The sequence below is a fragment of the Halyomorpha halys genome, unplaced genomic scaffold (genome assembly GCF_000696795.3).
Source record: "Halyomorpha halys isolate HHAL.00 unplaced genomic scaffold, Hhal_1.1 Scaffold587.1, whole genome shotgun sequence".
Taxonomy (NCBI): domain Eukaryota; kingdom Metazoa; phylum Arthropoda; class Insecta; order Hemiptera; family Pentatomidae; genus Halyomorpha; species Halyomorpha halys.
The window spans coordinates 193,067-212,820 of record NW_027109405.1 but is presented as its reverse complement, the minus strand read 5'-3'; the positions used below and the strand labels follow the sequence as shown (position 1 = coordinate 212,820).

The following is a 19,754-nucleotide window of genomic DNA, read 5'->3' as shown; positions in this document are numbered from 1 at the left end:
GTTCATTATTTACTTTTACAGCCATTAATAAAACTCCAGCGTTTACTCTGTTCTCGGAGGCAGGACTTTTGTTATTCCCGAACGAGTAGGCAATAAAAGCCATAACGATCACTAAAGCCGAAGAAATGAACATATTAGGAGAGAGAACGGCCACGTTTTAATATTTCCTCCTACGGGCCGAAGAGTGTGATTGATTTTTAAAACTCAGTTTATGCCAAGGCAGTTACAATGTTGTCGGAGGAGAGACGCCAGTCAGGCGACCTTACGACCACACACGGGCTCGAATCTCGCCGAGAGATCAGCCGCAGATAGCCACTGGTGCAGTCTATTCTTACAGTCCGTGGCCCTTTGCAGCTCACTCCATGCTGCTATTTTATGTCTTCAATTTGTCTAAAGCATTCGATTCCGCATGGCTGCCAATAAATCTAGTCTAGACGGGGTAATGCTATACGAGATCCGAGGTAATCCTTTATTCTGCTTTTTCGAAGCGAGTTCTTACTAACTTTATGCAGTTAAAAATTATAAAAATAATTAGGTGAATTTCAGTTATAGAAAAAAACCGGACGCGGTGCGAAAATCATCAACTTTCACTTACAAGTCTCCACATCTCGTGAAATTAGGTGCCCTCACTATTTTTGTAATTTTCTAATAAAAAAAGGTTAGGAACAGGGGAGGCAAAAATTATGAACAAAATATTTTTATTCTATTGTTTAAAAATTCATATTTTAGGACTACTTGAGGTGGGAATAATTAATATAACTTTTTGTCCTGTCAAAAATACAACAGTTTAACAAAGCCGTAATGTAAATGAAAAAGTCTTGACTTTTCTCGTTAAAATCGGGTATTTCTAGTTTTTCTAATTCTCCTTTATTTATTCATAATACTCTTTAATATTTTGAAGTCATCTACTGTTTATTATTGCTATCAATGAGATTTTTTTTTAAATAAGTGGAATTGAAGGTATTTTAGAGAACGATAATAATAAAAAAAAAATTCGTTTCTTAATTTATCTCAAAATATTTCAATGAGAATGAGGCCTAGCTGACACTAAAGGCCATTTAATTCTATATTGAAATGGTGAGTGTAATGTCCTCGACCAAAAAATTAATCAAAACTTATTCCCAGTAATACACTTTTTGAATGTCACGTTTTTAAATGGCGTGACTAACAATTATTTGTATCTAAATTATTTGATACTTATAAAACCGTTTATATTCCGTTAGTGAGTAAATCTCGCATTTTGAAGGTAAACGGTAAGAAGTTGAAAGAAAATGCTTAGGTTGTTACATGAGACTGAATTTTTATTCAGGAAAAGAAAATATGCAAAATCGTGCAGTAAATGTGTATAAAATAACCCAACTCCTGTTATTATCAATTTCATCGCCATAAAGAAGTTAATATTCTTTACTAAAAAGAAATATTGGATTTGGAGGGTGCAAACCAGAAAAAATATTACTATTCTGCATTTTTGCTAATTTACCATTTTCTACCTTGCACAATTTATATTCGATACTATTGACCTGCCGTAGTTGTCAAAAAAGAAATATGTAAGAAAAATTTAAGGTATGTATCTAACTCGATTGTATTAGAAAAAAAGTGTTTTAAAAAATGTTGCGCAGTCGGTAGGACTCGAACCTACGCTCCCAGAGGGAATCTGATTTCTAGTCAGACGCCTTAACCACTCGGCCACGACTGCTTATGTAAGTAATATGCTTGTGTAAATGTCATCTAATTTGAACAGATATACCCAAGCACATTTTTACAACAGAGCAGGTCTCTTGAATAATACGTAGTTTTTTTTTTAACTGATTAAACATTTTTTTCATAATAATCAATATAAAATTTTTGAACAATAAATTGGAAGAAATTAAAATTATCAGTACCGAAGGCTATCATATTATTTAAATATATAAATAAAATTATTAAGATAAGTGGAGTGATTAGATTTTGACAACAATCGCCCGTAATGAATTAAAAAAGAATATTTCTTCAGAAAGAAATATTTGACTCATATAAATTTGTTGTTTACTGCAAAACATTTATTGACAAATGAGGTTTAATTAGTGATTAAACATAGGTTAAAAAAAAAAGTCTAAACATTATACGAGTTTTCATTCACTTATATACGCAGCTCAATATATTTTACGACTACTCAAAGATGAGCTAAAAGAGAACGAGTTTGGAAATTTTCCAACTTTGATTTGGCTTTTTCTTTTATGTCCTCTGAACCGGTTAGTGGATTTTAGGGATCCAATAGATTTTCTGACAGTTTGAAGATAACCTAAAAGAAAAAAAGTAGCGTGAAAATTTACTGTCTAATAACTCGCTTTTCCACTTATACCTCGTGAATGTAAGCATGAATTTTCAAGATTCAAATTAATTTCTCACTTTTTGAAGGTAGGCTAAGAGGAAAACCTTGAGGAAATTTCCATTTCTCTTTGTAGCTTAAAAAAGATAAAAATTTACTTACCGGTTCACGAGATGTGAAAGGAAAAACAGATAATGAGACGAACATTTTCCACACGGAAAATAAAATGAAACTTTAGAAAATAGTCACCCTCGATTTTCTTTTAGCCTACTATCTCTAAACAGATGAGGCGTGTATATACCCATCTACCATTTTACGAGATTTAAGCGGGATAATGACGAAGAATTAAAAAATATTCTTACCCCTTAGCCGAAATTGATTTACCCCTTCACGAGATATTAGTGGAATAACGAATGAAAATTTACTTAAATATTAACTATAAATATAAATCTTAAATAATTTCTTTATTTTTTTCTTGCCGGAAAAATCGCGACTAGTCCATGTGGCCGCAAAAAGTGGTTCAAAAAATGCAATAACTGTAGGCCTATTTTTATCACAAATATATGTTTCAAACAGCCTCGAGTTCAATTAAAAATTAAATGTGTTAGTGCTTACCCCACAATGCCAAAATCTTTGCTTCATTTGTTAATCACAAAGGAAACTTTCTTAGGAAAATTGAAACATAAAAATATGAAATGATCATAAGAAAAATACATAACTTTTCATTTTTCTTTTCCATATTGATGAATAATTAATCAAACTTGTAATAACTTTCTACACTGATTAAAAAAACAGTATGCAACTATGTACCTATCAACATTTTCTTAAAGCCATTTTTCTTACCATTAAGTTTAAATACAAAGTTAAAAGAGAAAAAGATCTAAAACTATTGAAAACATATAAATGAAACATTCCCAGTTACTGTAATCGTTTAAACTACAAAATATTATGTATGACACAGTCTGTCTCAATGATAAGTAACTGAATGAGGATGTAACAATAAGGAGATAATGTTAGTACTTATAAAGTTATCTTGATTATTTCGTCAACATAAGTCGGTCCAAATTTTATTTTTAACATGATGATCAAATATTGATAAACAAGAGCTCTTGAGGTAAGTGCCATCGGATAGGTATAAAACACCACCGCAGACAGATCTCAGTTAAGAGCTTTCCTATCTCGTTCAAGCAACATCAGGTAAGAGGCATAGTAACTATATTGAATGGCTGCTTCTCATGATATCTAGAACTATAGTTTTGGTATAAGACTTAATATATAACAATAAACGTTATTATAGGATGAAGATTATATTACTTGTAGCTATGGTGGCGTTTGCAGCTGCATCGCCATCCATCAAGGATCAATGGACTTCTTTCAAGGTAGATATAAACAAATATATATTAACATAACTATTAATTTCAATTCAGAAACTCATTAAGGAAAAATAACTGGATATATTTTAACATTATAGAAGCAGCACGGGAAATCATATCACAGCATTCAAGAGGAAAAGCTGAGAATGGTAATTTTTTCGGAAACTCTTAAAACGATCGAAGAACACAATGCTAAATACAATGCTGGACAATCAACTTACTATTTGGAGATGAACCAGTTTGGAGATATGGTAATATAACCAAAATATGTGATATGCACTATAAAATGACATCACGGCCGTTCTAATACAGATTACTTTTCAATTAACAGCTCCCAGCAGAAGTGACTCAACTAGGATTTAATAAAACAGGAAAAATTAACAACGTACCAAGCTTCACATATCTTCCTCCCGTAAACGTCGAAATCGCTGAATCAGTTGACTGGAGGCAGTCGGGTGCAGTTACTCCCATAAAAAACCAAGGCAGTTGTGGATCTTGTTGGGCTTTCAGCACCGTAAGTATATTGATTAAGTTACAAGTAATAGACAACTATTATAAATTTAATTTATATGAATATTTATTTCTAGACCGGAGCCATAGAAGGCCAACTTTTCAGAAAGACTGGAAAACTCGTATCTCTCAGCGAACAGCAGCTTGTGGATTGTTCAACAGATAATAACGGATGCAGTGGTGGATTGATGGACTACGCTTTTGAGTATCTCGAAGAAGCAGGATTGGAAAGCGAAGATTCGTACCCATATGAAGGAAAAGTAAGATTTTATATTAAATTGATGTAATAGTGAAAGTAAACATTTTTAAAAATGTGCTCTAGAACTAGTGTACGCCCTACAATTGAGTATTTCCAAAATTCTTAATAAAATATGCTCATAACTGACAAATCTTCTTTCAGGATCGCAGATGTAGATACAACAAGAACAAAGTAGTGGCTGGAACCAAAGTCAAAGCTTACACTGACATCAAGTCCAAGGACGATGAAGCTCTTAGGGCAGCCGTTGCCACTGTTGGACCAGTATCCATTGCAGTCAGTGCTAACAATCGGCATTTCCTTCAGTATGCAGGAGGTTAGTATTATCCTATTGTAACTTGTGCTATATGATTACTTTATTAAAATAGAACGTGAAATGAGTGGGGTAACTGAGTTAGTAAGGCGCTACGCTACAATTTCTAGGACTTGGGTTCGAATCTGGCTGAGGCAGGTAATTATTTATTCGGTTACTGTAGGCATTGTTATGGGATAGGACCCCACCCAGCCTCTATAAAGTATATTGTAAGTAGGTAATACTTTCTAAAGTATAAGGTACTGTTAATTGGCCATTGAGTTCACCTCCTTGCACAACTGTATTTTTTACAAACAGTATTATCTTTCATGGGTTCTAAATGTAGAGTTATTATTATTGGGTATAGTGCATGACACAAATAAGGCTAAAATTATTTGAATCGTTTTTTATAACCACTTTTTTTTTATTACGTATTTTAAAACAGTTACATATTCAAAAAAATATGTATATATGTTTTCCTTTTGGTTTTAAACTTTTCATTCCTTAAGGGTTAATGAAGTATTAAAAACAATAGCACTAAATGTATAAAGGCCCGCATTTATATACATATATTATTATATTATATTAGCATAATACAATGCTAAACCTCTACATTCCAGTCTAAACCAGATACGTAATTTCCATTTACGAATATGTACAATAAGACTTAAAAATGGCCAAAGGGCTTATTTGGGTAATTTATTTTACATTATTACTCATACATTATATTAGATTAACTATAACTGAAACTGCAGGTGTTTTCAACGGCGATACCTGTCAGCCTTCTGCTTTGGACCATGGAATCCTCCTGGTAGGCTACGGTTCTGGTGACGGAGATGACTACTGGTTGATCAAGAACTCCTGGGGTCCAAAGTGGGGAGAGAAGGGATTCATGAGGTTGACCAGGGCCAAGAAAAACGCCTGTGGTATTTCATCTTCTGCCAGCTACCCTATTCTGCAATGAGCGCCAACCAGATTCTTTGATCTTCTCATATTTATTTTTGAGTAAATGAAAATGTTATTCATACGATATATCCATGACATGTATGCATGCATTTTTTAAATAATAAAATATTTTTTTATACATTATATTTATATTTATCTTCATACCTAAGTTTTTGTGAAACTTATTTGTACGTAATTCTGTGTTATATTGATTATATATTGAAATATCTTATATTGATAAAATAATAATATTGTAATATAAAATATCAATGTTGATCATCAAAGAAGGATGTATTGGAATAGAATCTTCATCAATTCAAACTGAAATAGGTAATGTGATTGATATAATAAATTGCAGTCAGATGTTTTGATGAATTTGAATAATAAATTTGGTGTACTTTTGTTTTTGCTTCGATTTTGTTGATATTTAAATGGATGTGCGGGTTGTTGTCTAGTTGGACCATTATCGATTTTATTTTATATCTCATCTCTACTTAAGCTGGAACATGGTAGTTTAAATAAATAAATTTTATCCCATTTTAGTCTCAAAAACATTTTTTATTCCTTTATAAGTCCGACGGTAAATTATACCAAAGGAGGTTGACTATGATAAAAAGTTTTAATTTTTAATTTAATGCAAACAATTAACTAATTATGGTAATTTGTGAACTAATATAAATGACCTGGACAGAATAGCCTGTATAAAGTGGTTTTTAAATGACGTGGTTCCAAAATTTTATTAAAATTATCCTTGAGGATGGCTAAATTGGCCGAAACGTCAGCATTATAAAGGAATAAAAAATGTTTTGAGACTAAAATAGGATAAAATTTATTTATTTAAACAATATTAACGTGCCTTAAGAAAGTGTAAAGATTATAAATGAAATGGTAGTTTAAATTTCATTAGAACCATCCAATAATTTCTTTTCTCCAAACACGAAAGTATTTTCAACAACAAAACAAATGTATTTAGAAATAAAAATAATAACATTCATTATTAAATCTACTATAGCTACTGACCTAATTACTTGCCCGAGATTTTTTTTTTCTATAAATTTAAGCTTACATTTTAATTTAAGTTTGAAGAAATATTGTAATGCTGAAAGTGTTATACATGTTTTGAGAGATAAAATAAATATTGATAATATTTTCAAAAAGCTAAAAAAAAAATTATAAGTTAAAGCCGATGGAGCTATGGTGATGCTGCAGTTGAATTAAATAATTAATGAAAATAAATTATTTGCCGATTGCTGCTTTATTTTCATTGCATTGTTGTGGTATAATGTGGTGCAATGCTGCGCTACTAAACTTGATTAATAGCTTTATTTGGATAATGATAGCTTTATTTGACAATCACTCGTTATCTCCTTTGTTGCTATATACGTTACTAAGAAAAAATTGGTAGGATTCTCACTAAAATCACGAATCAGGAAATATTCGACACTATAACCAATACCGTCGTCATATCTGAGCAATATCCCGTAACATATGAATAGTAAATATATTTATTTCAGCTATTTTTTAACACAAAACATTTTCATTTTTGTTCAGAGTAATATAAAGATTTTTTTGTATTGAGATTTTGATAAATTTTAGTATTTTCTTATTATATATATATATCCAGCTTTGCTTGAATAGTGGCACATCTGCCAAAAAAAAAAAATTTATTTTATTTTGTATCAGAGGTATCTATACTACAGATTGTGATTTCTTCTTGACAACTTTTCTAGGTTAGTAGTCTATAGAGGGACTACAGTAGAGAAAGAAACCTCTATCTACGACAATTTCTTTTCATTTCTAACTAATACCAAAACATTTTTTTTGTTTGCCTGTTATGCCAGGATTCAAGCAACGCAGCGATATATGTTTAGCCAATATATTAATATTATCTATTTTTGAGTCCGAAAGTTTCACTTTTGTTTAGAGTAATATAAATATCTGTTGTATTGGGATATTGATAAATTATAGTAGTTTCGTTTTACAAACAAGTAAATGATAAATGACTAGAAGCCATTGATACTTTAAAACAGCTTTATCCATCCATTGTACGACTGACCCTGAATGATCTAGGTAAGTGATACACGGATCCTAACATCACTGACCGCCCCATCCCCTCATCACTTAGCTCCCCCATGCTGCCCGGTCTGGCTAGTACCGTGACGAAACCCGGTGATGGATAGATTCTGTGTGTCCTCTAGATCGGGTTTGGTAACCTCTGGTCGCTGTTATCCAGGACACTGTTCCATTAATTACTGCTCCCTAAGGCCACCGTGACATTGATCGATCCAAGTTCCAACAGGTTCTGTTTCATTACCGATATTGTGAAGATCTGTTGGTTTTGTGTCCCTTCCTCTTTGTAGCCGTTTAATGATATCTTACTCGCCCTGCGGACGTTTCAAATGCTAATTCATAATCTGTAGATGGTCCCACGCCGGATTATGCTTACGAAATCGTTTGCCAAGGATAGGATGATCCCTTAGAAAAATACAGGGCCACGTCTCGAGGAACTGACCTGTGGGGAGTTGCCAAACAGTGTGAGTGTGTAAACAATCCTCTCTTTTAAGCCAGGCAAACCAGCTTCCTGACTAACGTATTTGAATAGGTCAATTATCGGTGTTGTTTATCTTCCATACGGTTCATGTTCGATAAAAGAAAAAAATCTTAATTAAATAAATGTGATGATCATTGACCAATTTACGCTATTAATATTATAAGATTGCAAATGACGAACACATGTCTCAAATTAATTTTAAGATGGAATGAAAAACAAATTAGACACGTTGCATGTTATGTATTAATTTTCCTGAAACGCTTTCTTTGATAAAAAAGAATTGACATAAAAAAAAAAATAATAATAATAATAACGGAATTGAATAAAAATTATGTTTTTATATACTTTAGTAACTTTTACTATCATTATATCTTTGACGAGAGGCCAACATAAAAACTTTTTAGTACTAGACATAAACCAATACAACCGAAAATATTAGGATGAGTATAGAAGAAACGGAGATTTACGACTCTAAAGGCAGTTGAATTTAAAAAATAAATATTATAAAACTATATCGCAGTCGGTAGGACTCGAACCTACGCTCCCAGAGGGAATCTGATTTCTAGTCAGACGCCTTAACCACTCGGCCACGACTGCTATTACTTTTACTTAATTCATTTACTTAAATTTCATTTTAAACCGACAGGTGTTGTAATACAAGAGGAATTCGTGAGAAGGTTTAAAGTCCAGTTTTGGATTTTTTTTTTTGTTCGTTGAAAAGAATGTTTCCAATATATTTTAAAATAACGGTTCAAATATATCATTTTCAGTCGATACTGGAGGCTACACTCCCAGAAAGTAACAGTGTATAAAGATATATGTAATAAAGTTATATAAAGTATGGTTATTATAATCAGTAAAAGAAGTTTAAGAGACTTCTTTAAAAGGAAATTATGGTGTTGGAGGATATAAACTAGAATAAATATTAGTTCTGTCATTCGGATACTACATTTACCAGTTTCTACTGAGCAAAATTTATATTCGATATTCTTGACAGGCAGTAGTTGTTGAAAACAAAATATTTTTTGGTATGTTAAGACTTTGATATCAGTTCCATTTAAAAAAGGAGTTTTTCAAAAAGGTTTCGCAGTCGGTAGGACTCGAACCTACGCTCCCAGAGGGAATCTGATTTCTAGTCAGACGCCTTAACCACTCGGCCACGACTGCTTCTGTATAAGGTTATAATTTACTAAAATGTCATATGAGGCCAACAGGTTTAAATAGAAGGAATCCGTGATTGAGAATGATGATTTTAGACCACTTTTGGTGTGATCATTTCAATTTTGTCCTGAACAAACTCTTGTTGGGACTATAATTATTCTGTCTATGAACTTTTCCTGTTCCTTTGATTTCGATGCTACAAAAATTACAAAGTTTATAAAAGTCAAATGTATAAATGATTTTATTTTATTTATGATTCATGCAAAAAAAGTTTAATTATTATACCATAATGCTGCAGTATTTCGAGTACGGAATTTCAGTATGTTTATTCACTGCATTAAATGATTATATATTAAAACATTAAAGGTATATATCAGTTTATCATTTTTTTTATTTCTCTTGCATAATGACCCTATGCAAGAGGAATTCATTTAGAAATTGTCCTTTCTCCATTCAAACTTGTTATAGCTATTATATTAAGAATATTAAAAAAAAAAGAACAAAAAACAAATACAGTACAAAAAAACTAAATCAAATACTCTTAAAACAAGAAATATCATATATACCAACTATTTGTACTTCATAAAAATAATTTTTAAATATAAACTAGGATAACAGTAAATACATTTTTAAAAAAATACAAAAGTAAATATGATTGTACTTAACAAGAAAGTAAATGTAATAAATAAAATAGGTGAATGCAATAAACCAATCAGCTTCCAAATACATTGATATTTGTTTGTGTGTAATAACTAAAGGCATCTGAGAAATTGAATACATATACACGTTTACCAAAGAAACAATATTTGTCTAGAAGGAATAAAATTATACAATTAGAAAAACTAATTAATTAAAACTAGAGGTAAATTAAATAAATGAAAAACAAAATAAATACAGTAAATAATTAAAAATTAATTATTGTACTGAACTAAACATAATGAAAATATCATAAAATCAGTTACACCTACTAGTTCAGGAATCCATGAGAAAAATGATTTTAGGGCCACTTTGCAAGAGAAATAAATTTTAAAAAAACTAATATATGGCAACAATATTTTAATAAATAATCATTTAAGGTAGTGAATAAAGATACCGAAAATCTGTACTTAAAATACTGTAGCATTATGGTATTATAATTAAAATTTTCGTGGTTTCATTTATACATTTGACTTTTATAAACTTTCTAATTTTTATCACATTAACATCACAGGAACAGGAAAAGTTCAAAGATAGAATAATTTTAGTTCAACAAATTAAAAAAAATAAAATTGAAATTTAAAGTTTCACTTTTAATTAAGGAATGAGATATATCAACTTAATAGTTATTATTATTAATAGTTATATATATATAGTTTACCGTAAAAATTTAAATGTAAGAAGATGGTCAGGGTTGCGGTCAAAAAAAGAACAAATAGTTTATAACTATTTTAATGTCCGACGTTTCGCCCCACTTTGCAGGGCTTCATCAAGGCTAAAAAGATACAAAAAACTGAGAATATTACAACAATAAGATACAAGAAGGTACTTTAAGCTAGGATAAATATTATGTAAAAATAAAGTGATAAGAAATTACATATAAATAAAAGGGAGGAAGAGATAAAATAGTATCAATATAAAATAAACTTGAATAAACAATGGTAAGAATAAAAAATAAGTAACAATGGTAAGAGTAACATTTTTTAAAAAATACGTAAAATATACAGTTAAAAAATACTGGAGACGTACATAAAACAAAAACAATACGGAGAAAAAAAGAAAGTAGAGATTAAATAAACGTCTTGAAAGAATAAATATCAATAAAAATAATATTTACACTTATTATTTATATTTATAATATTTATGTTTATTCTTTCAAGACGTTTATTTAATCTCTACTTTTTTTCTTTTTTTTCCGTATTGTTTTTATTATATGTACGTCTCCTGTATTTTTTTAACAGTATATTTTACGTATTTTTAAAAAAAAATTTACTCTTACCATTGTTAATAATTTTTTATTCTTATCATTGTTTATTCAAGTTTATTTTATATTGATACTATTTTATGTCTTCCTTCCTTTTATTTATATGTAATTTGTTATCCCTTTTTTTTTACATAATATTTATCCTAGCTTAAATTACCTTCTTGTATCTTATTGTTGTAATATTCTCAGTTTTTTGTATCTTTTTATCCCTGATGAAGCCCTGGAAAGTGGGGCGAAACGTCGGAAATTAAAACTATTTGTTTTTTTTTAACCGCAAAACTGACCATCTTGTTCTATTTATTTTTATTTTAGTTGTTATTATGTTTGTTTTTTTTAACCATTAGACTACCGAGAATTGGTGTGCTAATAAAAAATTGTACAAAAAAAAGTTCCTTTTGGACAAATTGAAATAACACACCAAAAGTGATCTAAAACCATCCTTCCTCATGGATTCTTTTTATTTGACACCTGTTGGGTTCATATGACATTTTAGTAAATTATAGCTTTATATAGAAGCAGTCGTGGCCGAGTGGTTAAGGCGTCTGACTAGAAATCAGATTCCCTCTGGGAGCGTAGGTTCGAGTCCTACCGACTGCGAAACCTTTTTGAAAAACTCCTTTTTTGAATGGAACTGATATCAAAGTCGTAACTTATCAGAAAATATTTTGTATTCAACAACTGCTGCGTGACAAGAATTTCAAATAAAAATTTTGCACAATAGAAAATGGTAAATGCAGTATCCATTTTGAAAAAGTAGTATGTCCTCCAACTCCATAATTTCCTTTTAAAGAAGTCTCTTAAACTTCTTTTACTGATAATAATAACAAAATTTATGATTATAAATATTATATATAAATATTATATATGTGTATATCTAGATATTTATACTGTTCTCTTTACATTTTTGTTAGTAAAGCCGTATCTTACCAAACAATATGTCGTTTCCAGCAACTACTGCTGACCAAGAAAACAAAATATATTTTGCACAATAACAAACAGCTTACATGATGAGTTACATAAACGGCCATGATGATGTGGTAAAACACCGTGAAATCTTTGCTAAATGTCCTCCATTTAAAGAACAACTACTCAACTTAAAGGACAACTCTCCCTGCGAACTTTTTTAATTGCGATAAATTAAACAGATTAAATATAGAAATGCTTTTCATTGAAATATCTAATTTTAGAAACTCAATACTATTTATTTTTGACAAGAGCTCCCATAAAGGTTCTAACGACAAACTTTAAAAAACTATTTTTCAGCGCAAAAATCTTCTTTCTGTCGTAATCTCACTGGTACTAGCAATGAAGATTTTAATAAATCAGTCCTCAGTCTTCGACGAAGCCCCTTATGCACCGTAACAAAGTTTATATGGTTGAGGATGAACTTGAATAGATGGTGGCAGGTGTTTTATAGCTACTTCAATTTAATACTTGTTTATGATATTTTTCAAAAAGGGTTATTTTTGCTTGATAACTTTTATTCATCAAGATGAACAATACTTCGTATTGCCAATCAAGTCACTCCTTCTCGAGAACGGACACCCACCGATCAAATTAGCCATTTATGACCATCGACCAGAATGTAGTGAGAAAGACTCCGCTGGGCTTTTGTACGACTATCACAATCGCAGATCAAATTGGCACTATTGCTACAAGCGACAATTCGCACACCTCTGAGCGAGCACATTGGTGCCCGAACAGGTATGAAATGCCCCGATTGAGACAAGGCTTGTGAAACGGCGAGTTGGGTAGGGTGGGTGGCGAACCCTTCATTGTGAAACTTGTCGTACGCATGTCACACAACGAAAACCTTGCGCAACATGTCGCGTTACGGATTATCATCGCGCCTCTATTCATTTTGCCTCCTTTACTTCCCATATCATTTGCATTTCTTCAACTGCCTCGTCGGTTAGCTGTCCGGGTCGTCGGAGGGTCCGTCGTAGCGCGTGATGTTGAATATATTCGGAGGCTGAAGGGAACAATTCAATTGTTCAAACTCATACAGTTATATTTCACTGAAGTAAATATCTATATTAATATATTAAATTGCGTCAGCTGGATTATTAGACACCCCGATAGAATTATGGTAGTGTAAAATGAATTCGAGAAAAATTTAATGAAAATTCTTTTGGATATTACATTCTTTCTGAACAACCCTGAATATTTAGTTAAATCTCGTCAAATAGGCGAAGAACAGAATATAATCCTGAATAATAATCCTTTAGTTTTTCGATGTAATGCTATCCGATCTTTATTCCGAGCTATATTTATTGAATTAAATACTATAGTTGGAAGATCGCTGATTGACCGTGGGTGAAATATAAAAAATGGTCTGGGTGCAGTAAAAATAACTCAAATTAAAGTAATGTGAGACAACTGAAATGAATTACTTAATACAACTTTTAAATATAAGTTCTATAAAATCAATTATCCACAATTTCCATGATATTCCATAATGACCAAAAAGTTCAAGTCCTGTCGAACCTGATTTAGAAGGGCTTGGTGTATGAAGGGTTCGATATTGAGATGAGGGTCCTAAAGCTCTTGGTTCAGAATGTAGTGGTTTCGAATCCCACCTGGCTCAGACAATATTTATTACACGGAGAACTCAGGAAATGAATCTTGAAATGCTGACTGTGAGGTTACATAGGTTCCCAATGAAGAACTTAAGAATAAAAACTAATTAAGAACAACATTTTACTTTTAATATCAAGTTCTAATGTATTTTGCTATCGGTTATGATGCCTTTGTGTATTATAGGTGGGAAAGGGATTCAGTGAAACGTGTTGTGTCTCAGGAAGGTTTGGTTATTTGGAAATTACCAACCTATTTTGGTGAGAATGTCTAAATTTACTAAAGTAGAGACACATTTCTGGATTAATCCATACCACCCCTAGTCCGAATACTTATTTTGATTTGATAATCGACGCAGTTATACATTTGAGTGAAATTGGAACTACAAACAAATGAAAAAGTACAAAAAAAAAAAAGTAACAAATGAATATTTAATTTAAGCATTCATTTGTTCCTTTCTTTTTTTTTTTTTTGTACTTTTTCAGTTATTTGTAGTTTCACTCAAATATATAACTGCGTCGAATATCAAATAAAAATAAGAATTCGGACTAGGGCACACTTCCAGTTGTTTCAATTTACTCGGTTTATTTTTGTCTAGTTTTTTATTAACTCTAAAGAAACAATATTTAAGACAGGACAACGACTTCGAGTGCCAATCAGTTGATGTTTTAAGTGTCTCACTCTCTGCACAGTGAGTATCGGAAATTTATAATTTTCACACGGCAGTTCGTTTTATTTGTCATCTATGTCTTTCAAATAACGTTTCGTCTTCACTATTAATTTGAAAACTATCGATGCTTACATACAAAGAAAATCAATCAGGTTATTGTTCATTCTGTAAAAATTATATGTAAAAACAAGACTAAAATGTTTCAAATTCAGATCACTTTTGCAAACCTTCCTATTTGTATACATATTAATCTGCATAATTAACTTACAGGTAAAACAATGTTTTCCTGTTCTTGGATCTGAAACTCACTGAAGTCAACATAGGTAATCAATTAATACGCCTCCTTTTTGCTTGCAAATTAATAAATATCTACTTCATTTTCTTTTCATGTTTTTTTTTAATTACGTAAGGCTCAAATTCTCCTTTGAGAACCTATGCTGCCCCACAGGGGAATGTCAAAATTCATTTCTCTAGCTCATGCAGAACAAATATAGACTGACCCAGGAAATGGATCCCAAACCTTCTGAACCAAGCGCTCTCTAGCCCATGCTTATCTAACATGTCCAATATAAATTATTATAACAAGCAGTGGAAACACTGCGAGATCAACCACGCATGAAACGACTTAGGTACTTCATTTTCTAGCTCCTACGGTAGAGGATTATAAAACTTTATCACCTCGGCTGATAACGGATGTCCGGTGGGCCAACATAACTGAGTAGCGGCTTATAGTCGCGGCACGAGGCCAGATAACGGCCCATTTGTCCTGACCCCCACCATTAGAGAGCGCAATATGATCTGCCTAAATAATTTTTGGGATTGTGGCCATGCGGCGTGGAATATGATAGGCAATTGTTTGCCTGGCAGCTTGTCATTGGGGGATAGAGAGCAACTTATGGTGGAACAAGTGTTAAAAAATAAGACCTTTTTTTTGGTACTCTCCATTGAAAAATAAATAATAAATAGGTACAAAAATGTGAGTTAAGTGTGCTTCCTTCTTCTACCTATGGGTACTTTAAGGGCTATTGGTACTATTGGTACTAAAAAACGGGTGTTTGGCACTTAGATGACATACGTGACCTAAGGGTTGCGTAGAGTATGGCAATCAATCAATCAAAAATAAGGCCTTCAAAACAAAAAATAAATAACACATCATATCATGTAAATAATGTCGGTTTCTGTAGTGTTATATCAGATCGTACTTAATAAGAAAAGGATATAATTCCAAAATAATACAAGTCAATACAATATTATAATAATTATATAATAATGTAATTTAATTATAATTACATTATATAATAATGTAACATTGAATTTTTTTTTTTAGAACATATTTTCATAATTATTTCTTAGTGATGAAATGATAGTTGACCGTGGGTAATATTTATGAGGAGTAGATATAAAGGTCAGAGAATAACACAAATAAGTTAAAAGACTTATTTATTAGTGTCAACGTTTCGGCCAGAATTTCTAGCCATCATCAGGGCTAAGAAGAAAAACAAGATAACAACCAATGAATTAAGGTAATTAATTCTATATAACATTAAGATTGAAACAAACAAGCACATTCCACAGGCTCTTCAAGAATTGGAATATGATTTAATAAATAATGAACAAACTATTAAATACTGACTTAAATCTTAAGATCAAAGAAATATTAAAACATTAAAAACATTTTAATTATTCAATATTCAACAAGCATAGAAAATTATTAAATATGAGTTATCAATTTCAAATAAATAGTTTAAAATTGAAAAAGTAAGGTTTCATTATCCAATATCTGACGATTGCAAAAATCGATGTCTTATATACCATGTGCTGATAGACTGAATTTATTTGAAACAAATAACCATATATTTACAAAATCAATGAACTTCAAAAATCTCGTATTTACATAATTATTTATAACTGAAATTAAAGGAAAAGACAAACATCATTCATTTAATCTAAAAAAGTGTATATCGTTTCCATTTCTAACACCTGAGCCTATTGAAAAAATCATAAAAAATTACTATTTAAAAAAACCATAAAGAATAATAATCATAAAATAATACAATTACGATTCATTAATTCCTTATTTCTTTAATGCTTCATAAAAATAGAGAGTTGATAAAATGAGTTAAATCACTATATTTTACAACAGTTTTTTATTTTAATAAAACATAAAATCAACTTTACCGTTCTCAATAAGCAAAGAATTTATTTAACTAGCAAATATTTTGTTTAACTAAGATAGATTCATTTTTATTTTATTTGAGTTGTTTGTAAATATGCTTACCCGACTTCAGCTGAAAAACACCAACAATATTCAAGGAAACATCAACATTCACTCTGACTAAAAGAATGTACAATTAAGATTTAAAAAAAAAAACTTTCTGGCAATTTAATGGGCTAAGGAAAACAAACCTTGCGACTATGGGGGGATAAATAGAACTTTTTTTATTATAAACATTGTTCAAGAAACAGCAGGTTTAATAATTGGCCAATTATAGAAATGAAGAGCCTTCTTGAGTCCCTGTTTTATAGAGAAATATTAAAAAAAGTAAAAAATCATAGGTCAATATCTGACGACTACGAAAATCGATGTCAACTAAAACATTAAATTTGCTGAATGATAATCTTTTTTTTGGTTATTTATTATTAATATCAATAGTCATCTTAACTTCATGTTGGAGTCACAAAATATCAAGTTAATAAAAAAATACAATTAAATAATATTAATTAAGCTAATTATAGGAACGGGGTGGCTCAGTAGTAAGGCACTGCGCTACTAACTCCAAGGACCCAGGTTCAGGTTTGGGAGTCCTCAGACTCATAAAATTGGGTACTAAATTGTGGAAAATCAGGCCGAGCGTGATTCTGATCACCTCATTCCACAACCGTTGGTCTAGTAATAGTACTTCCTTACGAAGCTCTGCACCCCTGACCCTTCAAGGGCTGTAGCAGTATAGATTTTTAATTATATGATTATAATATCTATAATAAGTTCACTCAATAGTAATACAACTATATTGAGACCACTTTTCGAAATTTTCTTGTTTTCATAGTCCTGTCCAAATAAGAAAATATAGTTATTAGTTGTGTAGAAAATTCAGTTATAAAGTCATTGTAGGTAATGTTTCTATTTATTGACATTAATTTGTATTCTGTATATTTTAGTGCTTATTAATTAGTTGAGAAAAAACAATAAAATCATGAAACGTCGGCACATTATTGATTATGTCTTAAGATCCTAAAAAAAAAAAAAGATGTATTTGTATAAGTATATATAATGTTATAATCCATAATATAGACATAAATATGTATAAAAAATAAATATTATACAGTAAAACAGCCAAGAGTAATGTAAAACCCTCAACAAACATTTCTCCAACAAAAGCCTAAAGAGTTTCCTTTTTTTCTGCTTGAAATAGCATGACCTAATATTCTCTTGGAATACACATCAAAAACAACCATTTGCGTTGAGATATTCCAAAGGAAACGGCAGTGTGTGGCTATATGCTGGAAAATGGAGACGCAGGATTGTTAAGGTAAATCAAATACATTGCTCCTGAGAACTGTTGCCAAAGTGCTCTTGTGCTCTGCCTTTATGGTTACGGCCTCTGTTGTCGTTAATAATGTTAATATCGCGGTTCTAAACTTTGCCAGCTTCCACAAGCTCTGAAAAACAAGTTTGGAGTTTGCCAACTGTAAACACCAATCGATTGTATTAAATTTATAATTAGAATTAATATTCGACAGTGAAATTCTTTACTGAACTTAATATTTAGATTTGTTTTTAAATATTAAATTCCTGTTGAACAGATTTCCAGAAAACTGATTATTATCAAATAATCTGAAGATGCCTGATAAATATTTGTATCGTCTCACAGATGGCAGCACCATACTAGTGTAACTGAATTCATGTCCTGAATGTACAGGTGTTTGGGAAGGTATACATTAGGATCAAGGTGTTCAAAGTATCTATATACATAAATATATTTAAAAAGTTAATTTACTTAAAACCTTCCAATATGTTTGTTCCAGCTTAATGTTTTTAGTTGTTTTTAAATGAAATACTGCAGGTTGATAAAAAAAAAGAAATAGAGTAATGTAAGCGGCACGAAATACAAGGTATACTAATCCACTCCTCTATAATGCCATTTGGCAAAGGATGGGCCAATCTGTATATATATATTTAAATTTAGGTTTTAGATATAACACTTTTATATATTGTAAATAATAATTTAGGAGGTAGAGAAAAAAAAGTATAGTAATACTATCTTAAATTTCGCTTTTGGTAATAAAAAAATCCTAGTTCTCATTGTATACATATATATTTATGTTAAGTATATATATTGTATTTGTTTCAGTAACAATAATAGGAAGTGAGGGGGAAAAAAAAGTATACTAATAAATGTAAACATCTAAACAATATGACACATTGATTTAACTATATAATATAACAAATGTAGAAGACAATTTTCGTTTTGAGATGCTATTTAACTACATAAATATGTATTACATTGAATATTTTGCTAAAATAGACAAATACAAATTCATACTATTTTGTGAGAAATATACAAAATCCAGATATGTAATCAATAAAATAATATCCTGGTAAATGTATTACGATTAGTTTTAATAAAACTTAATAATAAAGGTTGAGAACCCAATCATATAAATTTTATGGCTGATACACAGACAATATAAATGTTCACAATAATTCTGAATAAAGTTATTTGTATTAAATAATTTTTAAAAAAAAATCATATTCAACGTTATTTTCTATTCATCAAAAACGATTAGAGTCGGACTTTGATTTCTGATGTGTTTTAATATTATATAAGAATCACAAAATAAATCGCAGTCGGTAGGACTCGAACCTACGCTCCCAGAGGGAATCTGATTTCTAGTCAGACGCCTTAACCACTCGGCCACGACTGCTTCTGACCTCGTTTATGTTTCATTAAAATTTAATATAACCAGGTATCTATAATGCCAAGGATATATACACAGGAATTCTAAGAAGAAATAAATGCTTGATTTCATCAAAGCTATCTACTTAGATAACACAAATATCTAAAGTATCATGCAATACATCCTAAACTGATATTTTGTAACTGTTAGATATGATTAGGAAAAAAAGTTGAATGAATAATAAAAAAAAAA

General features: G+C 30.7%; 1 protein-coding gene and 5 non-coding genes across 6 annotated transcripts; 2 read left to right on the top strand and 4 right to left on the bottom strand.

The window, feature by feature from the left end:
- Positions 1–1,614: 1,614 nt before the first annotated feature.
- On the bottom strand, positions 1,615–1,696 carry TRNAS-AGA (transfer RNA serine (anticodon AGA)). Its single transcript has one exon. It is a non-coding gene; the product is annotated as a tRNA-Ser (tRNA).
- Positions 1,697–3,405: 1,709 nt separating this feature from the next.
- On the top strand, positions 3,406–5,828 carry LOC106684523 (cathepsin L). Its single transcript, XM_014426651.3, has 7 exons — positions 3,406–3,505; positions 3,606–3,687; positions 3,780–3,932; positions 4,013–4,195; positions 4,269–4,451; positions 4,592–4,763; positions 5,495–5,828. Exons 2-7 carry the CDS (start codon positions 3,607–3,609, stop codon positions 5,701–5,703), a joined length of 981 nt encoding a protein of 326 aa, XP_014282137.1. The 5' UTR covers positions 3,406–3,505; position 3,606; the 3' UTR covers positions 5,704–5,828.
- Positions 5,829–8,750: 2,922 nt separating this feature from the next.
- On the bottom strand, positions 8,751–8,832 carry TRNAS-AGA (transfer RNA serine (anticodon AGA)). The gene has a single exon. It is a non-coding gene; the product is annotated as a tRNA-Ser (tRNA).
- Positions 8,833–9,320: 488 nt separating this feature from the next.
- TRNAS-AGA (transfer RNA serine (anticodon AGA)) lies at positions 9,321–9,402 on the bottom strand. Its single transcript has one exon. It is a non-coding gene; the product is annotated as a tRNA-Ser (tRNA).
- A 2,469-nt stretch (positions 9,403–11,871) lies between these two features.
- Positions 11,872–11,953, top strand: TRNAS-AGA (transfer RNA serine (anticodon AGA)). Its single transcript has one exon. It is a non-coding gene; the product is annotated as a tRNA-Ser (tRNA).
- Positions 11,954–19,447: 7,494 nt separating this feature from the next.
- TRNAS-AGA (transfer RNA serine (anticodon AGA)) lies at positions 19,448–19,529 on the bottom strand. Its single transcript has one exon. It is a non-coding gene; the product is annotated as a tRNA-Ser (tRNA).
- Between the last annotated feature and the right edge of the window lie 225 nt (positions 19,530–19,754).

What these genes read in the sequence shown, in the direction of transcription:
- LOC106684523 (XM_014426651.3), top strand. Translation starts at nt 3,607, where the DNA reads ATGAAGATTATATTACTTGTAGCTATGGTGGCGTTTGCAGCTGCATCG. An exon ending in ATCAATGGACTTCTTTCAAG is followed by an intron (nt 3,688 to 3,779) that starts GTAGATATAAAC and finishes TTAACATTATAG; the next exon opens with AAGCAGCACGGGAAATCATA. An exon ending in CTTGTTGGGCTTTCAGCACC is followed by an intron (nt 4,196 to 4,268) that starts GTAAGTATATTG and finishes ATTTATTTCTAG; the next exon opens with ACCGGAGCCATAGAAGGCCA.